At 44.6% G+C, this 22,511-nt stretch overlaps 1 protein-coding gene across 1 annotated transcript in view; it reads right to left on the bottom strand.

Annotated features, from left to right (window-relative positions):
* Positions 1-22,511, bottom strand: part of LOC124720082 (putative sodium-dependent multivitamin transporter) — a 135,614-nt gene that overhangs the window by 109,604 nt on the left and 3,499 nt on the right. Inside the window, exon 2 of the mRNA XM_047245357.1 lies at positions 2,146-2,261. Coding sequence (XP_047101313.1) covers positions 2,146-2,261 — 116 coding nt within the window. The remainder of the gene's footprint in view (positions 1-2,145; positions 2,262-22,511) is intronic.

Below are 22,511 nucleotides of genomic sequence, written 5' to 3'. Positions count from 1 at the left end.
TTTTACTACTTAATAAACCAAGGAATAATGTAGATAGAGAGGTACAAATTGACACACATGTTTGGAATAACGTGGGGTTTTATTAGAACCGCCCCACATTGTTAGACGCGTGAAAGATCTCTTGCGCACGTCGTTTGGTGATGATCGTGTGCTCAGCCGCCACTTTCGTCATGCTTGGCCTCCCAGACCTCAGTCCGTGCGATTATTGGCTTTGGGGTTACCTGAGGTCGCAAGTGTATCGTGATCGACCGACATCTCTAGGGATGCCGAAAGACAACTTCCGACGCCAATGCCTCACCGTAACGCCGGACATGCTTTACAGTGCTGTTCACAACATTATTCCTCGACTACATCTATTGTTGAGGAATGATGGTGGACATATTGAGCATTTCCTGTAAAGAACATCATCTTTGCTTTGTCTTACTTTTGTCATGCTAATTATTGCTATTCTGTTCAGATGAAGGGCCATCTGTCTACCATTTTTTGAACTTTAGTATTTTTTTTTTTTTTTTTTTTTTTGGTTCTAATAAAACTCCATGTCATTCCAAGCATGTGTGTCAATTTGTACCCCTCTCTCTCTCTCTACATTATTCCATGATTTATTCAGTTTTCAAATTTATACTGACTTTTTGATCACCTGGTACATTGTTTGTTCTCTATCAAAATCTCTCATTTGCTAACTATGCCTATCAGTAGTTAGTGCCTTCAGTAGTTACAACCTTTTATTTACCTGCCAGTATTGGCGTTCGCTGTATTGCAGTAGTTCGAGTAAACAAGATTTTTGTGAGGTAAGTGATTCATCAAAGGTATAAGTTATTGTTAGTCAGGGCCATTCTTTTGTAGCGATTATTGAAAGTCAGACTGCGTTGCGCTAAAATATTTGTGTCAGTTTAGTGATCATCAGAATAAGTGGCCGGCCGTTGTGGCCGAGCAGTTCTAGGCGCTTCATTCTGGAACCACGCGACTGCTACAGTGGCAGGTTAGAATCCTGGCTCGGGCATGGCTGTGTGTGATGTCCTTAGGTTAGTTAGGTCCAAGTGGTTCTAACAAGGGGAGGCCGCCAATTGTGAAATTCAGATTCGATTCATACTGCGCATAATAAAAGCTCATGGCCAGAGGTGTAATGTGGCAAAGCACCAAGATGCACTTCTCAGCCGTTGTCGAGAAAATCGACAGTTAAAAGAAACCGTTGCGGTGAAATACTCTCTACGATTTATATTTTCCAATAGCGTCGTGGCGCAGCAGTAAGCGCTCGGGTTCGTAATCCGACGGTCGCCGGATCGAATCTCGCGCCATACAATTTTTTTTTTAGTATTTGTTCATATATATATATATATATATATATATATATATATATATATATATATATATATATATATAATTCCCGGCAATCAGTTGCAACAATTATGCATATAATAAGTTGTTGAAAGTCGTTTGTCTTAAAAACTGGCGACTTCGAACATGATTATGTTTTCCGCAAACAAAGTTGTACTTCACAAATGTTATTAATTGTCTTCATAATGTTTACACGTGTAGTTAACATAAGACGTATAATTCATACTTTAAAGGATTCTCAGGATATTCGTTTTATATTGTTTTTATATTTGTTTTTTGTAATTCAAATATATATATATATATATATATATATATATATATATATATATATATATATTCGTTTTATAGGCTCAATTGTTAATTTTATATATATTTTTTAATTACAAAAAACAAATATTAAAAAAAAGGTTGCATGGCGCGAGATTCGATCCAGCGACCGTCGGATTACGAACCCGAGCGCTTACCGCTGCGCCATGACGATGTAGGAAACTATAAATCGTAGAGACTATTTCACCGCAACGGTTTATTTTAACTGTCGATTTTCTCGACAACGGCTGAGAAGTGCATCTTGGTGCTTTGCCACATTACACCTCTGGCCATGAGCTGTTATTATGCGCAGTATGAATCGAATCTGAATTTCACAGTTGGCGGCCTCCCCTTGTGAGTACGTTGAGTTTTGCTCAGCTGTTTGAAAATCAAATAACGTAAGAGATTTTCCAGCACAGTGATTCCTTACATACAAAGGGGAAGTTACAAAACTACACAAGCAGCGCGCTCGTGATTTCTTCTTCTTCTTTTGGTGTGACCTACCTGAGTGGTCTTCTGGCGACCGCCTGTGAAGCGGTAGTAGACGCCGATGCCCATGGATATGACCAGCATCGCCACCAGTACCACATAGTCCCACACTCCAAGCGTGGCCGTCTGGGCTGCAACACGTACAAAGAGTAGACGATTGAGCCAGTTGATTAGGCTTTTCGGTAACTAATTTATTGCATCGACTTATGATGTCCTGATAATAGATCATTCAATTAATTGTTATGTCGTTACTTTTAGGTCTATGATGCATTCCCCTAAAATTATTTGTTATGTTCAAAAGGTATGTTATAAACTGAAGAGTCAAAGGAACTGCTATAGGCATGCATATTCAAATACAGAGATATACACTACTGACCATTAAAATTGCTACACCAAGAAGAAATGCAGATGATAAACGGGTATTCATTGGACAAATATATTATACCAGAACTGACATGTAATTACATTTTCACGCAATTTGGGTGCATAGATCTTGAGAAATCAGTACCCAGAACAACCACCTCTGGCGGTAATAACGGCCTCGGTACGCCCGGGCATTGAGTCAAACAGACCTTGGATGGCGTGTACAGGTACAGCTGCCCATGCAGCTTCAACACCATACCACAGTTCATCAAGAGTAGTGACTGGCGTATTGTGATGAGCCAGTTGCTTGGCCACCATTGACCAGACGTTTTCAGTTGGTGAGAGATCTGGAGAATGTGCTGGCCAGGGCAGCAGTCGAACATTTGCTGTATCCAGAAAGGCCCGTACAGGACCTGCAACATGCAGTCGTGCATTATCCTGCTGAAATGTAGGGTTTCGCAGGGACCGAACGAAGGGTAGAGCCATGAGTCTTAACACATCTGAAATGTGACGTCCACTGTTGAAAGTGCCATGAATGCGAGCAAGAGGTGACCGAGACGTGTAACCAATGGCACCCCGTACCATCCCACCGGGTGAATACGCCAGTATGGCAATGATGAATACACGCTTCCAATGTGCGTTCACCACCATGTCGCCAAACATGGATGGGACCATCGTGATGCTGTGAATAGAACCTGGATTAATCGTCGAGTACACCATCGCAGGCGCTCCTGTCTGTGATGCACCGTCAAGGGTAACCGCAGCCATGGTCTCCGTGCTGCTGCAAACGTCGAACTGTTCATGCAGATGGTTGTTGTCTGGCAAACGTCCCCATCTGTTGACTCAGGGATCGAGACGAGGCTGCACGATCCGTTAAAGCCGTGCGGATAAAGGCCGGTTCCCACTAGGGCTGCCGCGCGACAAAACCGAGAGTCAGCGGCTGGGTGCCGTGGAAACGGCGTCAGCGGCACGGCGCAGCGAGCTCTGCGTCGCGGTTTGACCATGTCGAACCGCTTCCGCTGCCGCGTGCCGCACTCCAGGTGCGCGCCGCCAATCACAGAACGCGCTGAGCGTGACGTCAGGTACGGAAGCCCGGGCCACACGACCTTTCGCCGAACCGCTGGCGCGGACGCGGCGGCAGCCATGAAATACTTATCATCCGATTACAAGGAAACTATTCGGTAGAAAAATTTGATTCTTGGGCATGTTACAGCCTGATATCTTCTCTCGATAAAGGATCGAATTTCTTTTCGTTACTTGCTGTATCGCATTTACGTAGACCTTTACACGAAATTTTAATGTGTGTGCAGAGGTAAAAACGCATTGCGTGGACTTTGCGTACAGTTCATTTTAGGTAATACATTGCTGCGTATGAAATTTAGTCAACATATCGAAATTGTTTTTAAAGCTGAGAGCAGATCGATAGCTATCACCATTCTCGAGATATTGAATGATATGTCGGCGGACTGGCCGTACAGTGACCGCGCGCGGGTCGCTCGCTACGCGACCGATACTTCGTCCTGCTCGTTGTAAACCATGTGGTTGTATCAACTGCAAATTTCGTAAACGGTTCAAGAAATCGAAAAGTGTTTTTTTGCAAACAATAACTTGTAAAAAGTCATGTATTTTGTCACATGATAAATATCCTAAATCTGTTTATCTACCGAGATATGAAAGAAACTACAGTTTTTTCGGAAGGGATAGTTGAATTTTTTTAAACGGCATTTAATAGCATGTGGATTGAGAAGATAAATCGAGACTAATTTACTGGTATGTCATAAGATGTAATTGGCTAAGTATCTATAGCTATTGATTATTTCCTTTGGAAGTAACAAACGTTTCTTTCTTTATCCAGTGTACTTTATTGGTTCAAGACGCGTTTCGCCTTTTACTTTAAGGCATCGTCGGTGGAATCTAGAATGATTCAGTTTTGTTTTGATATGTGATACTTGCAGATCATAAAACAGATCATAAAACATCTTTTTTTACGTGAATAACTGATTACTTACAGTGAACCGAGTTTTTGGCGGACATCTGCATTCCCCCTCACCTGGTCACATGCTGGAGGTTGAACTAAAACTTAGATTATGGAACATAAGAACAATTTCATATTCGCTCTTTTTTCTTTTGTCACTAGCTGTAGACATTTTACCGAAAACACTGATTTGAAGTCGTAACTACAGTGTGTTCACCTCATGTCCCTTCCTGTTTGGTTTGTGTATGTACATGTTGCCAACCTAAAGAATTATATGCTGAAAACTAATGTTTGTTTATTTCTGTTCTCCTTATATCTGTATGTGTGTGTGGCTAGCCAGTGATAGTTATAGAAAGATGAAAGTGAATGCAGTAGTTGTCAGACAGTGGTTGAAAGATTTGGTGTTCAGCTGATTTCAGTTTTGGTTTAAATGTTCTGTGGAGGAGTGCATGGAAGAGTAAATTACCTGCTTACATTAATAGATAAACTAGTAGAATAGCATTTCAACAGATGATTATTATCCGAATACTATCACCCAACCCCTTTTGTCCTGAATCTTTGATGCCTCATAATATGTCCTGTCAACTTACCCCTCTTGTAGTCAAAGTTGTGCCATAATTTCCTCTTCCTCCTCTATTTAATTCCGTAACTCTTCTTTAGTTACACGATCCTCATATCTAATCTTCAGCATTCTTATTGTTCATCACGTTTTGAAAGCGTCCATTGTCTTCTTGACAGAATTGTTCATCGCCCACGTTTCACTTACATACAAGGCTGCACTCCGCACAAATACCTTTGTAAAATAGTACCCAATCATTAGAATTTATATCTGATGTGAACAAATTTTCTTTTTCAGAACGCTTTTCTTGCTATTCACAGTCTTCATTTCATATCCTCTCTACTTCTGCCTTCTCAATTACTGCTTCCCTTTCAAGTCCTTTAAGTCTTAGAAATGCAGTTTGGTTTCTGTACAAGTTGTAGATAATCTTGTGGCCCTGTGTTCTATGGATGACATCTCCAGAGCTTCAACGAATGTTTTAATTAAGATTGTCGAAACCTTTCTCTAAACAAGCAAATGCTATAAACACAGTTTCGCAGTTCTTCAGTGTGTCTACTTAGCTAAGTGGTAGGATCAGTATTGCCTTGCATGTTCAGACATCTCACATGAATCTAACATTGTGCTTATGTTAGTTTGTACAACCCCACCCCCTCTCCTCTCTACATATTCCTTCCACTTTCTAGCCTTCTCTTATTTGCTAAGTTCTGGCTTGCCAAATGAGTTCTTGACAGTTGCTTCTCCTTTGAGCAAATTTTTCTTTGTTCTTTCTCATTTTCATTCCCCTATGTTTTCCAAGTGCAAAATCGCGTTGCAATTTTGGACTTTCTGTCAACTTCATGTTTAGACGTTTCCCATGGCCTACTTTATTTGCTGCATTTTTATATTTTTCCCTCTTGTCAAATTTAATATATAACGTTTTATTTAACGATTTCTACTGTACCTTCTTCCCCTTCACATACTTTGCTGTATACACCTCTTCTTCTCTCAAAGATATCCATTCGTATTCTAGCGGATTCCTTTCCCTGCTTCAGTCAGTCGTTGCATTATGGTAACCTTAAGATTATCGAAAAACTGTAGGTCTTGACTTATTCAAGTTCCATTTCCTTAATTTGTTACCGTTTACTGTCTCTTTGGTTGTAAACTGCAGCTCGTAACCAATAAAGTATTGTAGGTTTGCGCCTGCACCGGGAAATGTCTTATAATTTAAAATCTGGTTTCGAAAACTTTGTTCCAAATATGTATTATTCTTTGATGAATCTTAAGCAAGGTGCTGGCGATGATTACATTATGCTCTGTGCGAAATTCTATCAGTGGCTTCCACTTTCATCCCTTCCCCCAAGCCTTTGTGTTCTTAGTGTTTTCCTGTACCTGCTACCATATCAGATTTTAAATTTTTGTCTCGTTTAACTATCTGAATAATCTCTTTTGTCGTACATTGTTTCAATGTGTTAGGAGATAGTGAACAATCATGAACGGTAGTCATGAAATCTGTTTATGGTGAAATGAGAAAACATGAATAATGAAATATGTGAAACAGTACGTTGTACAGAAAATGAAAAATTGGTATGTCTTCACCCAACTTCGCCTTTCCTTCATGTAGGTGTAAGATAAAGTTAATCAAACGCACCGGGCATTTCAGTGGGTCCCACCCCGTACCTCAATGGCTGTCTGACACTGGCTACCGCTAGCATCTGCCGCCTCCAGATGGGAACGCCGATTCCGCGAGCCTCCGTGACAAAGCTGAAAACGCTTGCCGCTGCCGTTGCCGCACGACGCGCTGCCGCGCTCTAGTGGGAACCGGCCTTAAGACGCCTGTCATCTGGACTACTAGTGATACGAGGCCGTTGGGATCCAGCACGGCGTTCCGTATTACCCTCCTGAACCCACCGATTCCAGATTCTGCTAACAGTCATTGGATCTCGACCAACACGAGCAGCAACGTCGCGATACGATAAACGGCAATCGCGATAGGCTACAATCCGACCTTTATCGAAGTCGGAAACGTGATGGTACGCATTTCTCCTCCTTACACGAGGCATCACAACAACGTTTCATCAGGCAACGCCGGTCAACTGCTGTTTGTGTATGAGAAATCGGTTGGAACCTTTCCTCATGTCAGCACGTTATAGGTGTTGCCACCGGCGCCAACCTTGTGTGAATGCTCTGGAAAGCTAATCATTTGCATATCACAGAATCTTCTTCATGTCGGTTAAATTTCGCATCTGTAGCACGTCATCTTCGTGGTGTAGCACTTTTAATGGCCAGTAGTGTATTTGTCCATCACCCACTCCATGACAAATGCGGCTCCTTCAGGACGTTTATTATTTTGTAAAGCGTTGTTCACTTTACAACTTGATGTTTGAACGTCTGTGAAAAGAACGTTTTACATATAACCACCCCACACAGTTCGTGTAAGCTGCTAAACATTTTTTGGTCGATATTTTCACACTCTTCTGTTTTGTGTCAAACTCAGAAACCGTTGAGTAAATCAATGCATGCTGAGCATCATGAGATTCGACACTACAAAATTTGTCAAATTCTTTCCCAGCATTGTACTCTCCTACTTCTTCCAAACATTTGCAATGGCAGAGGTAATGTCTGAACTCTGTAGATTCTCCAAGGACATTTCTTTAAGTAAAATAGCCCTTGCTTCGGATGCGACATTTTTTCCTAGTCTCCCTGTGGTGGTGTTTCTACTTCATTTCCGTTCCCTTTTTGGCCTCCCTTTGAATAACTGATTTCTATCTGGTACAGGAATGTTATTTTGTACATCACTGGTACACACATTTTGCAGTGGGATCTCTTCATTTACGTTTATTCGCCTTTCATCATTGTGAAGGTGGCTACTGTTAAATCTACAGTTCTAATCTTCATTACGGGCGAAGTTCCATCTACGGTTTCCTTACCCATTGTTACACTTACGGTTAAATCACTGTTACGTTTATTTTCATTCAGAGAAGGATACTGGGTTGGAGTGTCCGCACTTGAAGATGTGTATTCTCGCTAAAGAACGGAAGAAGAACGGAATGCGTAAGGTTTTCGACATATTGTTTAGTGTTTCTTGGAGTAGTTTTGAGGTTACCTTCCAAATGGAACTCGTGTTTTCGTACCTTTAAAACACCATATGTTTCGACATACACGAGACTCGTGGGGTAGCCGCGCGGTCTAGGGCGCTTTGTCACGGTCCGTGTGGCTTCCCCACGGCGGAGGTTCGAGTCCTCCCTCGGCCATGGATGTGTGTGTGTGTGTGTGTGTGTGTGTGTGTGTGTGTGTGTGTGTGTGTGTGTGTGTGTGTGGTCCTTAGCGTTAGTTAGTTTAAGTAGTGAGTAAGCTTAGGAATCGATGACCTCAGCAGTTTGGTCCCATCAGACCATACCACAAATTTCCAAGTTTTCGACATCCATGTTGAACTTTCAGTTAATACGTTGTGTCCTTACTGTGAAAGCATCCCAATCGCACCTGACAATCACAACATTCACGACGTTCCTACACGCAATGTAGTATCAGGTCCGTAAACACCACACAGCTCACAGACCAAGGAAAGAAGGCATTTTGCTTGGTCTTTGCACACAGCCTACGTTGTGAACCGGCGTTACCACACGTTTCGTCTACCATCACTAGCCCAGATACGGGTTGTATGTATGTATGTTAACCGCGGACCTAGAAACGACGGAGAGGCTCCATCCCCACTGCAGCCGCAGTGGTGGCTCAAATGGCTCTGAGCACTATGGGACTTAACTTCTGAGGTCATCAGTCCCCTAGAACTTACAACTACTTACACCTAACTAACCTAAGGACATCACAAACATCCATGCCCGAGGCAGGATTCGAACCTGCGACCATAGAAGCAGTGCGGTTCCAGACTGTAGCGCCTAGAACAGCTCGGCTACAACGGCCGACCGCCGCAGTGGTCCACAACGCCACGACGGCTACCGCAGTCCACTTCACCCCTCCGCCGCCCCACACCGAACCCAGGGTTATTGTGCGCTTCGGTCCCCGGTGGACCCTCTTATGGAACGTCTCACACCAGACGAGTGTAACCCCTATGTTTGCGTGGTAGAGTAATGGTAGTCTAAGCGTATGTGGAGAACTTGTTTGCGCAGTAATCGCCGACATATTGTAGCTGAGGCGGAATAAGGGGAACCAGCCAGCATTCGCCAAGGCAGATGGAAAACCACCTAAAAACCATCCACAGACTGGCTGGCTCACTGGACCTTGATACAAGTCCGCCGGGCAGATTCGTGTCGGGGACCAGGCGCTCCTTCTCGCTCCGGAAAGCTGTGAGTTAGACCGCTCGGCCGACCGTTGTGGCCGAGCGGTTCTAGGCGCTTCAGCCCGGAACCGCCCTGCTGCTACGGTCGCTGGTTCGAATCCTGCCTCGGGCATGGATGTGTGTGATGTCGTTAGGGTTAAGTAGTTCAAAGTCTAGGGGTCTGATGACCTCAGATGTTAAGTCCCATAGTGCTTACAGCCATTTTTTAGACCGCTCGGCTAACCGGGCGGGCATAGAGACTGGTTAGTGGCGCTGTTTCAAAACTACAATTTGGATTGAAGTCAGTGTCTAAGCCATATGTAAGTGAAGGCACGGTCTGTGTCAATGAACTCTGTGTACTGTTGCTTATGTAAACGGAAAACGCCATATACATGTTCCATGTTGATGAATTACTGGACAGGAAAGTGGCAGCAGTTGAGGCGTGCTGCAACAGAAGGGAAGTATCACTTTCTATTCATTATAGATTTCTACAGAGTGTTGATGAATTACTGGACAGGAAAGTGGCAGCAGTTGAGGCGTGCTGCAACAGAAGGGAAGTATCACTTTCTATTCATTATAGATTTCTACAGAGTGTGTCCATCTATGGGGTTCTAGCCTCGATCCAAAGACCAGTTTGATTTCGACAAAGGGGATAAATCAAGATTATTGTATTATGGTTTTATAAAAGTAATAATTCTGTGTTTTGTATTTGTCGTTTTTAAAGATTCTTGTCTTAACATCCTCTTCCCTTCGAATATCAGAAACCATAATATGGAAGTTAAAGGTTGGAAAATGTTTTTTGATTAGATCTTGCTGCAGCAATTCAATTTCTACTAGCTTTAACCTGTTAGTCATTATTATATTAACTTGAGATAATTACGTTGTACTAAGTATGCTATTTATATCTGAGGTCACTATTGTACAATTTGATAAATTTGACCTTGTACTTAATAATCAGTCAATCGACTCCACGAATAATATTTCGGGATCCCCACTCCCTGTTTCCATAATGGCAGGAAGCGCGAAATATATTTAAATATCTACCGGCTTTCTGTTGTTATTAAGAGTGTAGACGTCAAGGGAAATCAAATAAGATGGTGACTGAAAGTTAATGATCAATGTCCGACCTCAAATTTTGAAGATACTTGCCTGGCACTTTCTTCTTACTTGTCATGCCCCGTGTGGAGGTGGAATCACGTGACCGGCCTTGGGCGATTGTGGAGGGGAGACTGCAAATTCCGTGTGAAACTTGAGTCTTGCGCTCCCACACATGAGACGGACCAACACAGGCGGAACATCAGTACGGCTGCCACCATCGGATACTGGTCCACTCGCTACACCCACCGAAGCATCCGGCGCCGCTAATGGTCCGCCAGTATAGCTTTCCACTGCTTTCCGCTGTGCAGGGTTTACGGCATCCAGGAACGCATTGGATCATGTATGTACTTCATTGCAGGTCCCAATGGTTTGCACTGACGCCACCAGAACCAAATTCACTCGTGTCATTTGTCCCATGATTTTGCTGCTTTTCTTCCCCCAGATTTATGGCCGAACGCGACCGTTCAGCCTTCGCAGCCAGGGAACCCTAGGAGTAGCAGATGGACGATGCACCCTCGCCGTTGCCATCCCCGCTCGCCGACTCCACGGATGTGGAACTGCCATCGCCGTCGCCATCATCGCTCCAGCACACTCCCTCAGGTCTGGACGTGTGCACCGGCAGCAGTTTTCGGAGGTGTTCCTGTTACCTTGCAAGCCAAATGGTGGAGTACAGTCAGGAGTCTGCTGTCCTCCACATTCACGGCTCCCGGCCCATCACGACGTCCAGCGTCCTGTCTCCCTACCCGCTCTCGTTTGCAGCGTCACTAATGGTGCGGCATTTCAGGGGGGGGGAGGAGTGTAGAATGTGCTGGCATACGCTGGCACCTGCAGACCATGTGGCATAGAGGTTACAAGAGTATCGATAGAGGCCAACGACAAGCCTCGCTGGTAACGCGCCATCAACACCCTCTCAGCCGGCAGTATTTAGGGTTGCCGCCACAGACTTGAGTGTCTAGGACCTCATCCCCCACCTCCTCCTTTTCCTTGAACACATCCGCATCCTTATATTGTCCGCCCACTCGATCCCCCCCACCCCCACGTGTCCCCCTTCATCTCCACCCCCAGCCCGTTGCTGCGCCTTTACCGTTGTGTCCCGCCCTCTCTCTGTCTCCACACCCTCCACCTCTTTCCCTCCTGGATGATTGCCTTGACATCTACCAACTCCACCTTCCTCCTCCCTCCTCCTCAGGACTCCCTCTCCTCAACCTTATACACCCCCTCCCCTCCTGCACTCTCCTTCTGTGTCTCTGCACTCCCTCCTGCCTTGTCTTCCCTCTTCATCTCCCCCCTACCCATCTTCTGCCTCTTGGTGCGCCCCCTGTCCCCCCATTTTCCTCTTCCTCCCGCCCCCCCCCCACCCCCACATCCCCCCTGCTCTCTTTTTTCTTCCTCTCCAGCTTCCTACCAGCAAGTTTTATTCTTTGAGAGTGTCGTGGTTTCCATTGTTTTTGTTTTTAACTGTCTCTCTCTATGTGGTTTTTATACTGTGGCGGACTTTGAACTTGTGTTTGACTCCTGTGATTTTAAGTGTACAACAAATTGCCAGCCGGTCAGAGTGGCTGAGCAGTTCTAGCGGCTACAGTCTGGAACCGCGCGACCGCTACGGTCACAGGTTCGAATCCTGCGACGGGCATGGATGTGTGTGATGTCCTTAGGTTAGTTAAGTTTAAGTAGTTGTAAGTTCTAGGGGACTGATGACCTCAGAAGTTAAGTCCCACAGTGCTCAGAGCCATTTGAACCATATTTGAACAAATGTGTTCCTTTAACTTTCTATCGACTTTTTAACTGTCGCCCCCTGTGCATGTCCCCGTATTAGCGTATATCTTAACTCCCATAATCTCCAGTTGCTGTGTCTTTTATGTCCCCTTTTATCACCCCACCTTTTTTGTAAGCATTCCACTTTCATATATGTTGTAAAACCGTTGGGCTGAACAGCCGCTGTGAGCCCTCCTCTGCCCATGGGGCAGGGGAATGAAATTACAATAAAGAAAAAAAGAGACTGGGGGGTCAGTTTCGCCAGTTGGTTCGAGCCGGTTACGCCAGTTAGAGTCTGCACACTGTGGAATTCCAGCGCAGCACTGACGCGGAGCCACAGACTTAGCCTCTAGCACAGAGGCAGGCAGTGCATAGCAGCGTTATATTGAATATAGCCAGTGGCGGATACAGAAAAACCTCAAGGAGGGGGCGCTAAAGATATCTTGAGCTACCTTCACTTTTACCGTACTAGAAAATAATCAAGTCACATGCAAAGTTTAATTCTCGAATAAACAGTTTATTCGCACTGAAAAATGCAACACTGGTACACTTAGCACTAAAACATACACAGCCACACTCCGCATATTTCTAACATCACTAAGCACAACACTGACTGAAGTCTCTGGTAATAGCGAGTAACAGCAGTTGTTCACTTTTTATCACTTACAAGTTATCTCGACGATTGTAGCTTTCAAACTACGTGGCACTGACTTTGCTTCCCTTATATATGTGGCTTAGTTGTTTCGCTGCCAGAATGTTCGCTTCCACACTTTTATGGAGTGTGAACAAGTACCTACTGTGAAAGCGACAAGCCAATACGTAGGTTATGACGTATAATGTAAGGGTGAGTTTCCAATGATCACGCCGTCCAGCAGTTTATGTGTGTCGAACTTTTATTGTCGATTGCGTTCCTTTCTAGTGTATTGAATAGAGGGCCTACACAGTAAGAATGCGTTTTTAGGAATCTTCTCGCAAGTCACTATTACCGGAAATGTACGCATCAACAGTTTCTCATTCATAACTCTTATTAGGAGCTAGGTATGGGAAACTATTGTTACTTTATTATAAAAATATTGTTACGTGTCTCATAACAATATTTTTACTGAGAAATAACTATTATTAATACTTCACAATCAATAGATCACTCTCACTCTTTTCTAATCTTCACACTTGCACTTGCTACAACTAGGACTTTTTACTTGTTCATTCTTGAGCCTTAATATTTCTGCTACTGAATGTAAACTGCTTCCTATTCGGCGAATAGCCGGCCGCGGTGGCCGTGCGGTTCTAGGCGCTTCAGTCCGGAACCGCGAGGCTGCTACGGTCGCAGGTTCGAATCCTGCGGTGGTGGTGGTGGTGGTGGTGGTGGTTAGTGTTTAACGTCCCGTCGACAACGAGGTCATTAGAGACGGAGCGCAAGCTCGGGTTAGGGAAGGATTGGGAAGGAAATCGGCCGTGCCCTTTCAAAGGAACCATCTCGGCATTCGCCTGAAACGATTTAGGGAAATCACGGAAAACCTAAATCAGGATGGCCGGAGACGGGATTGAACCGTCGTCCTCCCGAATGCGAGTCCAGTGTGCTAACCACTGCGCGACCTCGCTCGGTCGAATCCTGCCTCGGGCATGGATGTGTGTGATGTCCTTAGGTTAGTTAGGTTTAAGTAGTTCTAAATTCTAGGGGACTGATGACCTTAGATGTTACGTCCCATAGTGCTCAGAGCCATTTGAATCATTTTTTATTCGGCGAATAGTCCGTATTTATAACGCTACGTATCGAAAGTTGTCTGTACAAGAAAACAGTACAATATTCGCCACTTTTCTCGAACAAATGCCAGACGGAATAGCGTATCGAGATCACTAGAATGGCCGCGACTTTTCTCGTAGGTGTGTGTTAGCTATCTATCTATGTACCAGACAGAAACGTATAAAATACGATGACGCGTGCTACATAGGGAAGTACAGCTACTCTACAACTCGATTCAGTGGCCGTGCGGTTCTAAAACTGCAGTCCGGAACGGCGGGGCTGCTACGGTCGCAGGTTCGAGTCCTGCCTCGGGTATGGATGTGTGTGATGTCCTTAGGTTAGTTAGGTTTAAGTAGTTCTAAGTTCTAGGGGACTGATGACCTCAGAAGTTAAGTCCCGTAGTGCTCAGACCCATTTGAACCATTTTTGACCGACGAAAGAAACGAATGAATACAGGGCTGGCTGAATGGCGGGTGTCCCCTGAACATAGCGGACTTGTACTTGAACAGCATTGAGGCTGCGTGGACTAAACAGAAGAGGGCTTGTACAACAGCACATGGAAACTTAAATTAAGTAGCTCTTTCTTTATGAGTAAAGAACCCAGTTAATTGCGTGCAGTCCGTGTTATAGAACGAGGATAGCGCCCACCAACCAACATCCTCTCCTTGCTTCCCATGGTACATCTCTACAGAGACAACGAGACGACATCAAAGCGCCCAAAGAGAATACAACACGTCTGACGCTTAACTGCCAAAAAGGCTTCCTTCGAATCTAATACTAAATTTAGGTAACTTTTGGAACAGAAGACGCTAGGAAGGAAAATGTGGTGTCAGTATGACACACTTTCTAAATAAAGTCTTAATTTATCAGTTTATTCAATCAACATAATTATATCAAGTTTGTAAGGGAAACATTTGTGAAGGACGAAGTTTAATGGAATGTCAGAGGTAAATATTATAATGGTGTTAGTTTTTTTTCCCACTATTGCTGCGCCATCGGACTAACTTGGTTATTGTACTGAGGGTTGCTAGATTTGGGAGATAGGAAAATGTATTGTTTGCATGTTAAGAAGTTCATTAAATTTAAAATCAGCCTTGAGCATTTTTCGCAGTATACAAAAAAACTTCATTTATGCGCATATTTGTTTTTTACCACCATTTCCCTTACAATTCTTAATGGAATATGGAACCATAGTCGGACGCTGTGGCCGAGCGCTTCTTGGCGCTTCAGTCTGGAACCGCGGGACTGCTGCGGTCGCAGGTTCGAATCCTGCCTCGGGGATGGATGTCTGTGATGTCCTTAGGTTAGTTAGGTTTAAGTAGTTCTAAGTTCTAGGCGACTGATGACCTCTTAAGTTAAGTCCCATAGTGCTCAGAGCCATTTCAAATGGAACCAAATGTGTTCGGAAAATTAGTTCGATTTACAATTAACAGATAATTCATTGCAACTCTCGAGCATCTCTGTGTAGATACAGTAATTTGCAGCTTTAGCATAGTGGCGCGAAAGACAGCAGACTGCAACGCATTATCCAAATTTGCACAGAATAGAGGTAAGGACAAAATATTTGGATTTTTTTTTTATTCAATCAGGTAAATTTATGTCATTCAGAGACATTTTTTGTGATCAACTTTGCAAAAGCAATTACTGTAGGCTTCATGACAAAGTTCATTATTCAGGCTGTTTATACTGTTCAAAATTCTTGTAGTCAGACTGCTAACTTTTACAGTACGAAAGACTTCCCTTTTCCTTACGACAGTAAATTATTATTAAAATGCAGTTTTGCTTTCACATTAGGACAGTACAAGTTTCATTGCGACAGTTCATTTATTATTACAGCTTAGAGTCTACTCATATTTTTAATTATTTTAAAGAGAACTTTCACTCTTACACATCCACACATCAAAACAAGTTTTCCATCACCTCGGTTCAGAGAATCCCGAAACCTGTACAGAAAATTGGAACAGAAATCAACATAAACATCATCTCCGTACTTTTTATTGCTCATGAAAACCACACGTCGCATGTTGTGCCACCATACAGCGAGACATTCGGAGGTAGTGGTCCAGACTGCTGTAAACATCGGTACCTCTAATACCCAGTAGCACGTCCTCTTGCAGTGATGCATGCCTGTATTCGTCGTGGCATACTTTCCACAAGTTCATCAAGACACTGTTGGTCCGGATTGACCCACTCCTCAACGGCGATCCGGCGTAGATCCCTCAGAGTGGTTGGTAGGGCACGTCCATTCGATAGGGTTCATGTCTGCAGAACATGCTGGCCGCTCTAGTAGAGCTATGTCGTTATCCTGAAGGAAGTCACTCACAAGATGTGCACGATGGGGGAGCGAATTGTCGTCCTCTAAGAGTAATGCCTCGCCGACATCGTTACAGTAACGGTCGGAGGATGGCATTCACGTATCGTACAGGTATTACGGCATCTTCCGTGGTCACCAGCAACGTACGTCGGCCCCACATAATGGCACCCCAAAACAGCAGGGAACCTCCACCTTGCTGCACTCGCTGGACAGTGTGTCTGTGGCGTTCGGTCTGACCGGGTTGCCTCCAAACACGTCTCCGAAGATTATCTGGCTGAAGGCATATGCGACACTCATCGGTGAAGAGAACGTGATGCCAATCCTGAGCGGTCCATTCGGCATGTTGCTGGGCCCATCTGTACCGCGCTGCACGGTGTCCTCGTTGCAAAGATGGACGTCGGGAGTGGAGTTACGCATCATGCAGCCTATTGCCCACAGTTTGAGTCGTAAGACGACGTCCTGTGGCTGCACGGAAAGCATTATTCGACACGGCGGCGTCGCTGTCAAGGCTCCTCCGAGCCATAATGCGTAGGTAGAGGTCACCCACTGCAGTCGTCCGCCCCGGTAGCTGAGTGGTCAGCGTGACAGACTGTCAATCCTAAGGGCCCGGGTTCGATTCCCGGCTGGGTCGGAAATTTTCTCCGCTCAGGGACTGGGTGTTGTGTTGTCCTAATCATCATCATTTCATCCCCATCGACACGCAGGTCGCCGAAGTGGCGTCAAATCGAAAGACCTGCACCAGGCGAACGGTCTACCCGACGGGAGGCCCTAGCCACACGACATTTCCATTTACCCACTGCAGTAGTAGCCCTTGGGCGGCCTCAGCGAGGCACGTCATCGACAGTTCCTGTCTCTCCGTATCTCCTCCGTGTCCTGACAACATCGCTGTGGTTCACTCCGAGACGCCTGGACACTTCCCTTGCTGAGAGGCCTTCCTGGCACAAAGTAACAATGCGGACGCGATCGAACCGCGGTATTGGCCGTTCTAGGCGTGGTTGAACTGCAGACAACACGAGCCGTGTACCTCCTTCCTGGTGGAATGACTGGATCTGATCGGCTGTCGGACCCCCTCCGTCTGACAGGCGCTGCTCATGCATGGTTGTTTACATCTTTGGGCGGGGTAGTGACATCGTTGCAGCCAAAGGGACTGTGTCTGCGATACAGTATCCACAGTCAACGTCTATCTTCAGGAGTTCTGAGAACGGAGGTGATCCAAAAATTTTTCGTGTGTGAATTTTTATTTGTTTGAAGAGAACTTTCACTTTCATTAATTCTATTTTGCATCTCTTTTTATAGTCCAGTACAACTTCGTCCTGTTTTCATGTTTGATCCGATTTGATTTTTTTTTTTTTTTTTTTACAGGCTATCCACTGTGCCATCTTACCACCCTGAGGGTTTTCCCTTGTTAGCACAAGCACCAGCATTTGGTGAACAGTACAGTCGTAAAGAGAGGTGCCCTCAGCACGGAATGTAGACAGCGACAGGGTTAACAGCCAACACAGTATACATCGACGGAGAGCTGACTGGTTACCTGGGAGGCGCTGGAGATCTGAAAGGCGGAAGAAGACGTCCAAGAAGGGGCAGGCGGCCACCGCGGTGACCAGCCCGTAGCTCTAGTTGCTGACTATCAACGGGGCGCCATAGGCGGAGTTCTTGGAGCTGCCGCCGAGGAATTCAGACTTATGTCTGTAGCGTGGAATAACGTCCATTACATCGAGGTGTAAGGAAGGGACATCCAGACCTCCTTACATCCTTGTTCTACACAAATACCACATGTTATGATTCACGCGACCTGTTTTCCACGTTTTGGCGCTTGCATTCCTTTGCTGTAACATAGTTCACACGTGTTTATTTTTTAAATGATAATTAATTGAAACCCTCAGCTGCCACCAGGTGTTGATATACCTCGATGGGGACAGCCGCAAATGTGTGCACCGACCGGGACTCTAACCCGGGATCTCCTGCTTACATGGCAGACGCTCCATCGATCTGAGGCACCGATGACACAGATGAATAGGGCGACTGCAGGGACTTATCCCTTGACGCTTCCCGTGAGACCCACATTCCCAACTGTCCACAATCTACATACGTAATGTACCTAACAGGTATTTGCCCATCCACTCATTACTCGCGCACACTAAGGTGACGATTCCCGTAAGAGTTTGGGCAACCTGTGCGCATTCGCACAGACGAAGGTCAATGGCTGGGTAGCCTTTAAATATCGGGTGATCAAAAAGTCAGTATAAATTTGAAAACTTAATAAACCACGGAATAATGTAGATAGAGAGGTAAAAATTGACACACATGCTTGGAATGACATGGGGTTTTATTAGAACAAAAAAATAAAAAAAACAAAGTTCACGAAATGTCCGACAGATGGCGCTGGACAGCAAAACGTTAGTGACTGCGCATGAAAAGCGTCATGCTTGGCCTCCCAGGTCCCCAGACCTCAGTCCGTGTGATTATTGGCTTTGGGATTACCTGAAGTCGCGAGTGTATCGTGATCGACCGACATCTCGAGGGATGCTGAAAGACAACATCCGACGCCAGTGCCTCACCGTAACTCTGGACAGGCTTTACAGTGCTGTTCACAACATTATTCCTCGACTGCAGCTATTGTTGAGGAATGATGGTGGACATATTGAGCATTTCCTACAAAGAACATCATCTTTGCTTTGTCTTGCTTTGTTCTGCTAGTTATTGCTATTCTGATCAGATGAAGCGCCATCTCTCGGACATTTTTTGAACGTTTCTATTTTTTTGGTTCTAATAAAACCCCATGTCATTCCAAGCATGTGTCTCAATTTGTACCTCTCTATCTACATTATTCCGTGATTTATTCAGTTTTCAAATTTATACTGACTTTTTGATCACCCAGTATATACCAACAATACCTGTCGGCAGCTGAGGATTTCAATTAATTATCATTTATTCTAGAGAAGTTGCATGGTCATCAATGGTATCTGTTCTTTCGAGAACAGCTACTATCCTCATATTTAAAGGCTACCCAGCCATTGACCTTGGCATGTGCGAATGCGCACAGGTTGCCCGAACTCTTACGGGAATCGTCACCTTAGTGTGCGCGAGTAATGAGTGGATGGTGGGCAAATATATATTAGGAACATTACGTATGTAGATTGTGGACAGTTGGGAATGTGGGTCTCACGGGAAGTGTGCAAGGGATAAGTCCCTGCAGTCGTGCTATTGATGTGTGTCCTCGGTGGCTCAGATGGATAGAGCGCCTGTCATGTAAGCAGGAGATCCCGGGTTAGAGTCCTGGTCGAGGCACACATTTTCGGCTGTCCCCAACGAGATATATCAACAATACCTGTCGGCAGCTGAGGGTTTCAGTTAATTATCATGTATTCTAGAGAAGTTGCACGGTCTTTCAAGAACAGCTAGTATCTTCATACATGTTTACTTTTTTGTTTTCATTTCTGTGAGACAACTATGCAGCTTCCTGCCTGCTTTCACTATTCATCACAATTACTTGCAAGGGTAATCAGGGTTGCCACAAGTTTCCCAAAGTGAAGTTCCTTGATATTTCTCTGATTTCCAGGCAAGTTTTGGCATTTTTCCCTGACAAATTTTGAGATCAAGGATAAGTTAAGACGTAAGTTGACAATCTGTCTTTGCAGTTATGGCACAAGAAAAATTAGTGCAAACAAGGAAATATCTAAAAGAACTTGGAAGCAGATGGCGTTTCCTGATGTGAGCAAAAATCTTAATATTAACATCAACATCTTTTGTAATGAACTGTTTTTAGATGGAGAAATCAAGCTAAATGGTATACAAGATGCGACAATAAAGTAATGAGACTGATTTTCTTTGCAAGATGTGGCACCCCTGCAGGCTTGTGTAGGCACAATATCCATGCGGCACATCGATGCAACTGGTCAATCGTCAGTTGTGCTGTAATAAGTTAACACGTGTTTGTGTGAATTGTACGGAAATGGAACCGCATAATACTGCGCAATGGTATGCCATTTCTTTTTGCGTTAAATTGGGTGAAAACGCGATGACAACTTACGGTAAGCTTCAGAAGGCTTTTGGAGAGGAGGTTATGTCAAGTGCTCAAGTTTTTCGTTGGCATAAAATGTTTAGTGAAGGCAGAACGAATGTTGAAGATGAAGACCGCAGTGGACGACCATCAACCTCACGGACGGATGATGATGATGTTTGGTTTGTGGGGGCGCTCAACTGCGCAGTCATCAGTGCCCATACAACGCCCCAATTTGTTCACAGTCCAATTTTCTTCACAGTCCAATATAACTACTGTCACGAATGATGAGGATGATGATGAAATGATAATGACAACACAAATACCCAGTCCCCAGGCAGAGAAAATACCCAACCCGGCCGGGAATCGAACCCAGGACCCCGTGATCACGAACGGATGTCAACTTGGCCAAGGTGCGTTAACTCGTACGACCTGATGGAACATTTTCCGTGAAAATGATTGCAGAAGAACTGAACATCCATCGAGAAATGGTTCGTCTAATAATAACTGAAGATCTTGGTATGAGAAAGATTTGTGCAAAAATGGTCCCCAAAAATCTGTCAGTACAGCAATTTTTAACCTCAAAACAAATTTCAGTACTACCACAGCCACCTTATTCATCAGATATCGCTCCCTGTGACTTTTTTCTATTTCCAAGAGTCAAAACGGCGGATAAGGAACACCATTTTCAAACAACACAAGATGTACAAAAAGCTGTGACGAGGGTCTTGGAGGATATTACAAAATATGGGTTCCAGAAATGTTACCATCAATGGCAGAAGCGTTGGAAAAAGCGTGTGCAATCAGAAGGGTACTACCTTCTAGGAGACAACACTAAACATGATTAAAACAGTAAGCATTTTTTTTCACATCAGTCTCATTACTTTATTGTCGCACCTCATGTGTGTTACATTAAGACCACTGATATTATTTTATTTCAATACAACAAAATACATTTGGTAAGAAAAATATGCATTTTGTTGTAGTCACAAGACAAATTTAAAATACTGTTGTTGTTGTGGTCTTCAGTTCCGAGCCTGGTTTGATGCAGCTCCATGCTACTCTATGCGGAAGCTTCATCTCCCAGTACCTACTGCAGCCTACATCCTTCTGAATCTGCTTAGTGTATTTATCTCTTGGTCTCCCTCTACGATTTTTACCCTCCACGCTGCCCTCCAATACTAAATTGGTGATCCCTTGATGCCTCACAACGTGTCCTACCAACCGATTCCTTCTTCTAGTCAAGTTGTGCCACAAACTCCTCTTTTCCCCAATTATATTCAACACCTACTCATCAGTTATGTGATCTACCCATCTAACCTTCAGCAATCTTCTGTAGCAACACATTTCGAAAGCTTCTATTCTCTTCTTGTCTAAACTACTTATCGTCCGTGTTTCACTTCCATACATGGCTACGCTCCAAACAAATACTTTCAGAAACGACTTCCTGACACTTAAATCTATAATGTTAACAAATTTCTCTTCTTCAGAAACGCTTCCTTGCCATTGCCAGTCTACATTTTATATCCTCTCTACTTTGAACACCATCAGTTATTTTGCTCCCCAAATAGCAAAACTCCTTTACTACTTTAAGTGTCTCATTTCTTAATATAATTCCCTCAGCATCACCAGAATTTATTCGACTTCATTACATTATCCACGTTGTCCTAATCATCATCATTTTATCCCCACTGACGCGGAAGTCGCGAAGTGCCGTCAAATCGAAAAACTTGCACCCGGAGAACGGTCTACACGACGGGAGGCCCTAGTCACAAGACATTTACATTTTATAGCGTACGAACCAATCAACGAAATATCGTCGATACGGACTTTCAGAGCCGGCTGGATTGGCCGTGCGGTTCTAGGCGCTACAGTCTGGAACCGAGCGACCGCTACGGTCGCAGGTTCGAATCCTGCCTCGGGCATGGATGTGTGTGATGTCCTTAGGTTAGTTAGGTTTAAGTGGTTCTAAGTTCTAGGGGATTGATGACCTCAGATGTTTAGTCCCACAGTGCTCAGAGCCATTAGAACGGACTTTCAGAGCTGAAGGCCGACTCGTGTACCCTTGATGACTGCACGACAGAAAGCTTTACGCTGCGCCTGGCCCCACCAACACCGACATTGGACTGTTGATGACTGGAAACATGTTGTTTGGTCGGTCGAGTCTCGTTTCAAATTGCATCGAGTGAATGGACGCGTACGGGTATGGAGATAACCTCATGAATCCATGGACACAGCATGTCAGCAGGAGACTGTTAAAGCTGGTGGAGGCTGTGTAATGTTGTGGGGCGTGTGCAGTTGGAGTGATATGGGGCACCTGG

This window comes from Schistocerca piceifrons, chromosome 11 (assembly GCF_021461385.2).
Source record: "Schistocerca piceifrons isolate TAMUIC-IGC-003096 chromosome 11, iqSchPice1.1, whole genome shotgun sequence".
NCBI lineage: Eukaryota > Metazoa > Arthropoda > Insecta > Orthoptera > Acrididae > Schistocerca > Schistocerca piceifrons.
This window is presented reverse-complemented; position numbering and strand designations above follow the sequence as displayed.